This window comes from Octodon degus, unplaced genomic scaffold (assembly GCF_000260255.1).
Source record: "Octodon degus isolate 3935 unplaced genomic scaffold, OctDeg1.0 scaffold00306, whole genome shotgun sequence".
In the NCBI taxonomy this organism is placed as follows: Eukaryota; Metazoa; Chordata; class Mammalia; order Rodentia; family Octodontidae; genus Octodon; species Octodon degus.
In genome coordinates, this window is record NW_004524882.1 from 881192 (window position 1) to 891717 (window position 10526).

The 10526-nt window shown below is 37.6% G+C and overlaps 1 protein-coding gene across 1 annotated transcript in view; it reads left to right on the forward strand.

Moving 5' to 3' along the window:
- Tyr (tyrosinase) overlaps nucleotides 1-10526 on the forward strand; it is a 115319-nt gene that overhangs the window by 29032 nt on the left and 75761 nt on the right. Inside the window, exon 2 of the mRNA XM_004647440.2 lies at nucleotides 4607-4823. Within this exon, the coding sequence (XP_004647497.1) occupies nucleotides 4607-4823 (217 nt within the window). The remainder of the gene's footprint in view (nucleotides 1-4606; nucleotides 4824-10526) is intronic.

Sequence of the window (10526 nt, forward strand, 5' to 3'; positions counted from 1 at the left end):
AATGATACAGAAGTTCAAAACAAGATGACAGGAAATTAATAATAGTTGTCATAGTGCGTATTTTTATCTTTAAAGTAGTTGCTCCAATTACGGGACTTAGGCATGTAAAATTGAGCAAGCAACATAAGTACTAACTGCTTCTTTCAATAAACTAATAGAAATTTAAAAAAAAAGAAATCACCCAGACTAACTTAATAAACTTATCATGAAATACACAGTATTCAGTCAGATTAAACCAATATCCCATTTAGTATTTTGGATATGGCTACTGTAAGCAAGGGGCACTATTGAAGGATTTTTTTTAACACTGTGGCTCTGAGTTTTATGTCACAAATATAAAACCTGGCTCTATCTATAGGCCCAAAGCTATTGAACACTTTGTAGCCAGTGTCTCTAGAACATTTTTACATTGACAGGATTTTATCTGTACATGAACAATATATCTCAGTTACAGCTAAAGCAAGATGACTATGACTGGAGGTCAGGGTTGGAGAAGGACAAAGAGACCTGTGCCAATTTCTAGCAATAGGCTGGGGTTTTCTTTAGATATGATTACTCAGGGCTCCTCCATGGAGATGACAGATAGAGATAACAGTCCAGCCAGAGCGAGGAGGCAGGCTCAGTGCCCTTCAGTCCTACTGGACCATCTGGGAAGCTGAGTCTGAGCTCTGGGGCTTCCACGTCAGAGTGCAGTCTCACTTCTCTTGGCTACACTGGCAGTCAGGGCATGGACCGTGGGCCTCTTAAGACAGTCCCTCTTATAGTGGCCTGGCTTCTGCCAGCAGTAGCAGATGAACCTCATCAACACATGAACCTTATTGTCGTTGAGCTCTTCTTGGAGCCCAGAGAATCAGACTTAGGGTCTATTTTGAGGCTACAACAAAGGCAGCCATTTTTTATCTCTTTGCTTTCTCTCCCTGGTTTTCTCCCAACTCTGATTATAGGACATTACTTTTTTAGTTCCCTATAAAGTATCAAGTGAGTTGTCTGGAGCAAAAGCTATCCTTTAGAGCTCTTTTCTAATATCTGGAGCTGACTGAGTAATGAACTTATCTGTAAGAGTAATCTGTTCCTCTACTGAATTAGCATCTCAGTAAGTATGTTTTACCAGTTTTTTACTAAATATTTTAAGAAATCAAAGGGGTGTTTATCTTTTTCCTGGTAAATAGCTGAAATTTAATACTGAAGGCTTGGTTTTAGTTCTCTTTAGACCTTTAAGAATACACACTAGAAAATATTGTTTATTACAATCTCCTGCCTGGCTATTAGGCCAGCAGGGGTCTGACTGCCTGGGCTCCAGTGGGAGCAGGTAGTTCCTGTTACAGCTGAACTAAGATAGACTGGCTATCTTCTGGTTGTTTAAAATTAACAATATGACATTTATCTCCAAATGTAATATCAGTTTTTAATGCTGCCTGCCTTTTCATAGAGGTGAAATCTTGGTTTAAGATTAACATTACATCTTTTTAATCTAGTTTATAAGTGTGAATAAATCTTCTAAAGACATCAGGGTCATCTAAAGATTTTTTAAATCTGACATTATCTGTTTTAGGTTACAGAGAAAAAGGCACATAAACTGGAAGTTCAAACTGTCTTTTTACTTTTTTAAAAAAGCTTGCATAAACTCAGCTAAGGATGGGTGTAGCCTTGTACAGGCTTAGATTACAGCTGTTTTAGAAGCCCACCCTTTTGAAATGTAAATATGGGAAACCTTACTTCCAGTAATAGTGGATGAGGCTAGGATTAAAGCTATCTTATCGAAAGGTCTCCAAAGGTCAGGAAGCTGCAGCCTTAGGCACCTGAACTGCCTGGTCCTTCTGTAGCCCACAACTACATTTTAAAACTAGGTAACAGTGACTTTCTTAAGGCAAACAAAATCTGAACATAAGACTACTGGTCTGGTGACAGGAGTCTCACAGAAGGAAGCATAACCATTACATAGAAAGGTCAATTTGAAGTGAGCACTTTTTAGGCTACAAAAGTCTCTTCTAGATATAGAACAGTTGGCTGGAGGATTTGGCCCTGTGCATGGAGCCAAGTCTCCAGACGTTTGTGTTTTTCATCTAATCACCTAAGTAAACATTTTTAGCATCTGGACAAGATTTAAACTGGAAGCTCACAGGTAAAACTTATATTTATCATATATGAATCATATTTTGCATATTGGTAAAAACACTAAGGCTGACAAAATTTTTTTTACTCTTAATATGTAACACGCAGATATAAATTATTTCCTTGGCAGCCACTGTACAAGGTAAACTATTGCAAGCTGCCTCAGCCTAATTTCTGAAGTCATGACTTATTAAGTTGTTCTACTGAAAAGCTCAGGTAGAATTCCTAGTTTACTGGCAGAAAGAGAATGGAAAAGTTACAATAGTTCAGTAGAGATCTTTCAATGTTCAATAACAATTTGCTGACCCAATGCCATTTAGCTGGCAAAAGGAGTCACATGTTTCATAGGAATGTATATTTCCTAAGTCTGAACTAGATTTAAAAGTGTCATTTTTCAGAAATTTACATAAAATCCACTTAGGAGACTTATTAACATTTTTTCTAGCTCTATTGTCTAAAGTCAAGCAAGGAATATCAGTATGTTTAGCAACTAGTTTGAATGCAACACATACAAATACAAAACAGTCGTAAAATGTCCCATTAAAGAAATATCATAACCTTATAACAATTTTAGGTTTTAGCTTAAATTTGGCAACATATTTTGACCAATATTTTAACAACAGCATAATGAATTTATCGGTGTATCTGGTGGCAGGCAGAACGAGTGGGTTGAGGGTGATGGTCGGGGGTTACAACTGCTTCTTATCAGTTGGAACTGCTAGTATGACCATGTGGAATTGGCCAGCCATCCAGGGACAGTGTCTGGAAGAGCAAACTCTGAGTCATTTCAGAGGGTCATGGACAAGATCAATCCAAGCCTGAATGTAAGCAATCTGGTCAGGGTGTCCCAGATTTCCGAAGATGGCTCTCCAGACCTAGTAAGCAAGAGAAAGATTAAAAGAGCCTTCTGCAGGCCACGTGGCCTGAGGGAAGGAGGGTCATTCTAATTCACAGAAGGTTCAATGTTTTCTGGGGGACACAGAGTCTCTGTACCCTAAGGCACATTGTCTAAAATCCTGAAAGTAATTAAAACACATTATAGGGGTGATGAAGATGCAGAAACAGAAGCAGACTGACACATAGTCATTGGACAGATAAGCAACAATCAGCCAAAACACACAAAAATGAAACAAAAACAGACCCAATACTCTGATCTGCCATCATGGAAGGAGTCGAGTCCAGGGGCTATTGTTATGTCTAACACCTCCTAGGAGTCCTAGATGGCACCCGAACAGAACAGATACAGATACAGATGTCTTACCAGTAAGGACTTACAGACAGCTTGGAGGTTTGAATGATGAAATTTGTGAGTTTTTGGAGACCACCCTGGGGCCAGAAAGTCTCCCCTGGGGAAATGGTTCCCGAAAACTCTGGTCCCTCAGATTGATCCCCAGTAAAGGGGATCCTGGATGAGCCCCAAAATGTTATACATCGCTCAGAGTAGGAACCAGATCAGCCAGATTGGAATTTGGAAAGCTGTTTATTACTGAGCTCAGGGCCTTCAGTCAGCTCTCACACAGGAGCAGACTGAAAGGAAGAATTATCATTTTTAAATGGATGATTTTTTTAAAAAGTCACATTAGTTTTAGCTAAATTAAGGAATTAGAGAAGTGTTTATGCTTTAAGAAGGAATTGATCAGGAATATTATTCTGAACATAAAAATTTGCCATCAACAATGGGACATTTTATGACAGGAAAGCACAAAGCCCAATGGTCTAAGTCCTTGACATTCTGAATGTAATGTTGATTAATGTCAATAAGGCTGCTATTAGCTGAATGTTTGCTATACATCATGCCATTTATATGGACTTTATCTAAAGAGAAGTTACTAAGGGCCAGCCAAATAGCTCAGCAGAGTAAAGCACCTGCTTAGGCAGACACAGGGGCCAGGAGTTTGATCCCTGGGCCTGCTGTGCTGGCCCCACCCCTGGGGCGTGCAGAGATGGCAATTGAGACTGGGTGTGGTAGCACATGCCTATAATCCAGCACTTGGGAGACTGTAAACAGGAGTATTACTATGAGTCTGATCTGTGCAGTGAGACCCTTTAGGCCCTATACTAAAATACAAAAAAAGAATCAATAATAATAATAAATAAATAAATAAATAAATAAATAAATAAATAAATGGAAGTTAGTGCCTTAGAGCCAGCCATAGTACTTAACATATAATAGGTGATTAACAAATACTTGAAGTAATCTTCTCATCAAATATTTATGTGATGGAGTTATTTTATCACAGTTTGAAGTGTGAGGCCTAGAACATTTTCAACATTTTCTGAAGTGGTAGATGAAAACCTAGAATGCTTTTAGGTATTTTCATAATTTACTTTGCAAGTTTCAGCTTATTTGCTTCTTTCACCATTTACCTTAAAGCACTAACCTGATGGTCGGTCGGCAATCTGAAGATCAAAGTGAAGAATTTCGCCTTCGAGCTTTTCCCGCTGACTCCAAGGTAGTGATAACTCTTCCTTTAACATCAAATGTTTTGTATAGATCATCTGCAGCCGACTGGAGGAATACAACAGTCGCCAGGCTTTGTGCGATGGGAATCCCGAAGGACCTTTACTGAGAAATCCCGGAAGTCACGACACAGCCAGGACCTCCAGACTCCCCTCCTCAGCGGACGTGGAATTTTGCCTGAGTTTGACCCAGTATGAATCTGGCCCCATGGATAAAACTGCCAATTTCAGCTTTAGAAACACATTAGAAGGTAATGCCTTTCTTTTCACTTACTTTTATTTTTCCTCCCAGATTTGTGTTTGAAAATTTCCTGTTTGAAACTAGGCCCAGAGGTGTTGAAGAATTCAGAATTTTTTGAGTTGACTCAGAATGCATTGGCCAGAGCTGTGTTGACCCAGGAAGCACTGGTAGCATGCTCAATCTGGTGCAACAATACTGTTTCAGCGAAGGCATGGATGAATGCACTCCCACACAGGAACGAATGGAGACAGCAAACAGCCCAATGCCAATAGCCAAGTTGTGTCAGCAGAAGAGGGTCTGTACCAGAAAAGTCTGTTTTCAAAGCTTTTTATACTGTGGAATTATAAATGTAGGACTACAGATGCACAATGTTTCCTCAAGATTAGTGGCTTTTTCTATTTGGATTAAAATATTTGGAAGATGGATTCTGGGAAGCAATTCTACTCTCTAAACTATACTATCATACGACCAGAATTCATTGTCTGGTCAGCGCCCTGGACCTCCCCATCACCAGGATTTCTATGCCTCCCGAGAGTTTTTGTGCTTCTCATAGCATTTTCTAATTCCCCTGGTTTTTTCCCACATATTTCTCAGTCTTGCTCAAATTTTCCCTTCGGTATCTGTTTGTCCATCTCTGCTCACCACTCACTTTGTTATAGATTCATTCCCTTCTCCTTGACTTGCCTTAAGAAAAAGAATCCAGCCTCAAACAACAATGATAATAAACATGGTTCCAAGTTACAGATTTAAGAGGAAACAATAGGGAACTTGCATGAGCCAGCAAGATAGCTCAGTAGAATAAGCATTTGCCTGGCAAGAGCAAGGGCCTAAGTTCAATCCCTGGTTCCGAAAAAAAAAAAAAAAAATGGGGAACTCGCAGAACAGGAAACTCAAAAAATATAGGGCACTTGCAGAGCAGGCAAGCTGCACAAGTCAAATCTAACACTAGCCACTCTGCCTCCTCAGATACCTTTGGACCCCTGCTGTGTAGACAAACATTCCCCTCTTCCTCACTCTTTCTCTTTGACTTTTTCTTTTGGTGTTGTTTTCTGTGAGTTTACTGTTTCATTCCTTTTCCTGTTCATTCCAAATTATAATCTTACAATCCTAAACCCAAAAGTAATTTAAACAAGGAGAGTTCCATCTTAAAGAGACATTCTATTGTTAGGTGTGAAAACAGCAATTGAAAAAAAAAGAAAGAAAGAAAATAGAAACAGTTTCTCCTCCTCCAGTAATCTCAGTGACTGCCGTCTGTGAGCCCTGCTTACTGAGCACTGAGCCAGACGCGTAGCGTGGCGTGAGCTTGCTTTGTTCCTACAGCCATCCTCTGAGGAAGACTGCATTATTTTCGCTTGATAGAAAACAGAATTGTTGATATTAATTAATTTTGCTGTTGTTGGTCATTGTGTGTTTTGGAATTACATGCGCACATAGAAATATATTTAAAGGTAGTATCTTTATTTTTACAAGTGTCAAAAGTCAAGTTCTTTGCATTTCATTCTAAAGACACCCAAACTTGCTAGAATTTCTTGGAAGTACACAATATGAATTTTGTTTTCAATAGAATAGAAGGCAATTCATACTGCTTTAGCCCTTGTGCTAAAACAAAGGCACACAATTGGTATCCACTCTCTGGGAGGATTAAGTATCCAGTTAGAGTTTGGAGGGATTGACTATAATCCCAGAAATGTTGGGCATTTTCCTTGCAAAATAGACTTTTTAAAAGATGTATTTGGCCCAGGGTCTCACTGCACAGCTTCGACTCATAGTGATCCTCCTGTTTGCAGCCTCCCCAGTGCTGGGATTACAGGTGTGTGCCACCATGCTCAGGTGGGCAGCTGCGTGCACCCGGGGACAAGGCCAGCATTGCTTGTGGTGTCAGGGATTAAAGCCCAGTTCCTGCACTGTCTACGCAGGTGCTTAGTCCACTGAGCTCTCTTACCAGCCTCCAAAATAAACTTTCAAACTTTCACTAATCTGCAACATTTCTATGGTCATTTTGGTGTATAGTTTCATTAAATGTACATTTGAGGAGAATCCAGCCACAGAAAAATATATTAAAATATAACTGTTCTTCATTTTGAGTTTGCCTTATACTTCCTGATGACTGAATCCAGGGAGTGAATTATTAGTCAGAAATCCATATAGGTGACTTTATGTCTTTCTCAGAGGATATCACATCTGGAAAAAAAAATTTTGCCATTTGTCTCACATTGTAAAATTAAATATGATTCAGTTGCTCCAGCTACAGGTATGTTTCCATTTCCCCTGAATTACGTTTTCCTTTTTCCAACTAACGACTGTCTATATTGGAGAGATTTCCTTAAAACTATGCAAAGATCTTATCTCTCGTTAAAGTTCTCTCCTGCAGTTATCATCGACTAGTGCTGCAAATTTATGATCTCCCAACTTCAGCCCTTCTTAGCATTCAAGATTCAAGCATTCAAACATTCTGCTAGGATTTCTCAAAAGACAACCTACGGGTGGCCAAATAGCTCATCAGATTAAAGCATCTGCTTAGGCAGATGCAGGGGCCAGGAGTTCAATCCCCAGGCCTGCCATGCCGGCCCTGCCCACTGGCTGTGTTGAGATGGCAATTGAGACTGGGCGTGGTGGTGGGTGCCTGTAATCCCAACTCTTGAAAGGCTCTAAACAGGTGGATCACTATGAGTGTGATCTAGTAGTGAGATTCTGAACACCCTGTAGACCCTTTCTTAAAATAAAAAAAAAGAAACTCAATTTGACATTTCTTTCAAAAAGAAGTTGAGATCATGTAAACTGTGAGGATATTATTTGACACACAGTAAACTTTTTGCTAAGTGAAATAATAGTACAGTCTGGGCTGTTTCTATACAAAAGTGAGGCATTCCTTCCTGTATTTGTATGTTTATGGCTCTCCCACCTCCTCTCCTATACTATTGCTTCAGCATATAATTTGTTGTTCTTACCAAAAGTGAATATTCAAGAAAGTTTATTTAAAAATATGTATCACCTAAGCTATGAGTTAGAAGGCTCTGGTAATACGTACTGGTAAGCACTACTTTAGCAAGTATCCTTGAAAACTGGAAGATCGAGGGGAAAAATTTTCTGCACTGATTTTTTAAAGACGTAGAAAACATACTAGTTTGAAGCATCATTTCTAAAACCCTGAGAACGTTTTTTCTCATTTGTAAAGGTTGATAAATTCTTACACCATTGAGTAGATATATGTACACAAACTACTAATAGATACAAAAAAAAAAAATCTTTTCCTCCCACTTTCCATTTTCTTTGTAATCTTCAATAGGTTTTCAACTTACTTTATTGAAGAGTTTTTATTTTTTATTTATCATTACTGGAATTCACTATGGTAGAAAACGGAAGGATAATCTCATTCTCCAGCAGCTGGATTTATTGTTCTAAAATTATTTATGAAATGATATAACAATGCACACATTGCACCTGAGTCAGCAGGTCGACAGCAGGACACCACACCCCCGTGGGTCAGAGGCAGAGGGAGAGGCCGAAGCTCGCTGGTGATGCATGCTGCAAATCAAAAGTAAAGCTATTTTCATGCATTCCTTCATTCATCCATTCATTCAACAAGTATGAGCTAATCATTTTCAGGATACTAAAGATAAACTAACAATGTCATGTGTATATATGGGAATGTTTTGCAGTTCTTCATGATTGATCTAAAATATTTACTTCAAAGGATTCCTTTACAACTCTTTCAATAGATGGAGTATTTAGTAAGTTATTATATATATATATATGTATATATATATATGGGTTATATTATAGATAACAGTATTAAAACTCAAAGTGAGACATTTTGAAGTTATTCACCAATTTCAAAGAACGAAAATACATTAATGATATGATGATATAAATAAAATAAATTTTAAATGAAAATTTGTGAAGTATAGGATGTGAAATGAGGCTTTATGCTTTTTAAAATAATTGGAAAAATAATCCAAATTCTATGTCTGCTTCTACATTTTCCTCACTCACTATGTTGTGGAGTATTGTCTCATACAATTATATAATTGAAATACAGAAAACTATTCACAAAATATGTCTATGTAATTGTGGATTTTGAGTTTCTATCCTAAGATGCCAAAAGGGATACTTTCTTAAACTAATTGTGCTGTTAAGTACAATTGATAAATTATATCAGTGAACTTTTCATACCCATTATGCTAAATCACACACCATCAGTGAATATTTTACCTATGAAAAATTTATAACACACGCCACTCTTTTGCAAAATACTGCCTTATGCAGGCTCTACAAAAGTTTAACCAAGACATTGTACACTATTGAAAAGGCACACTTATTAATATCACAAAAATCACAGCAGAAAAATCATTAACCATTAACAAACTCATAACGGTAGAATCAAATTTTCAAAAATTATAATTTTGCTTGAAATTTAAATATTATTTTTGCAAAATAAGAGTTTTAAGTGGCTGACTTTGTTCAAATTTTTAAAAAAGTCTTCCTAATAATTGGCTCTGCCTTTTGGCCAGAACGTCATCTTTCAAGAATTTGCCAAAAAAGCTAACACAAAGGGCAAGAGGCGGGGAACCCAGTATATGTTTTCCAGGCCTTTTAGAAAACATGGGGTTGTTCCTTTGGCCACATACATGTGAATCTACGAAAAGCACACTAGAGAAGCGCACTTTGTGAGGACCAATGGAAAGGAAGGAACCTGAGTCGCTGGACCCTATTCCCTATGAATTCGTGGCATAAACTGAGGGTGTTGCTCTGCCATTCAGCACCTAATTGGTTGCTGAAGTGTTCTAGGTCCTATGTAAAAATAAAATCATCCTGTGTTGTAAGGGTGGCTTTCTTAGTTGAACAGGTATGTGGTGCCTTCTTACCTTAGAAATATTTACAGCAGATTTTCACTGTACCTAGTAATTGTGCCTAGTTTTTACTCTTCAGTAAAACTATGCTGAAAGACATTGCTGAGGTATTGTGCAGGTATATACCCAAATGTGCAAATATTTATAAAATATTTATATTGGCTTGGAGATCCTGTAAGTCATCATGGGGAAAATATGTATCAAAATTAATGGAAGCCACTTCAGAAACAATAGTAAGTCCATTAAAGTTAAAGAATTGTTTAAAACACCACAAAAAAATTGGATCTGAATAATCAGTTTAACTCTCAGAAGTAAGTAGATTTTTAAAGCTAAAACAGAGAAATCAGATGTGGCTGCATGTGCCTGGAATCACAGCATTCTGGAGGCTGAGGCAAAAGGTTCACTGGAATATGCAACCCAGGCTACACAATGAGTTCAAGACCAACCTGATCTATAGAGTGAAACCCTGTCTCAAGCAAAGCCAAAAAAAAGTTGACAGAAATTCAATAAATATCAAAAGATACCTTTTTCTATAATTTCTTATGAGTACATGTGAATCTGAAATTATTTTTAAAGGCTTACTAAAATTAATCAAAAGCCTAATATTTAGTCTAATGTTTGAAAATTACTCTTAAATAAGTGGATGAAATGAAGGCCACTACTACATTAAAAAAAAACTTACTTTGTCAAGCAATAAACAGGTAAAACCTTTGTGCCTTGGAATTTCTTGATTCATAAATATCAAGAATTCAGATTTGTAACCCCAGACAAGATAACACTGGAGTAATTGCTAAGTAAGAAAACAGTTTAAAGGAAAGCTTATAATATAGAATTTTTTTAAATGTTGAATTATTCAGCTTTTA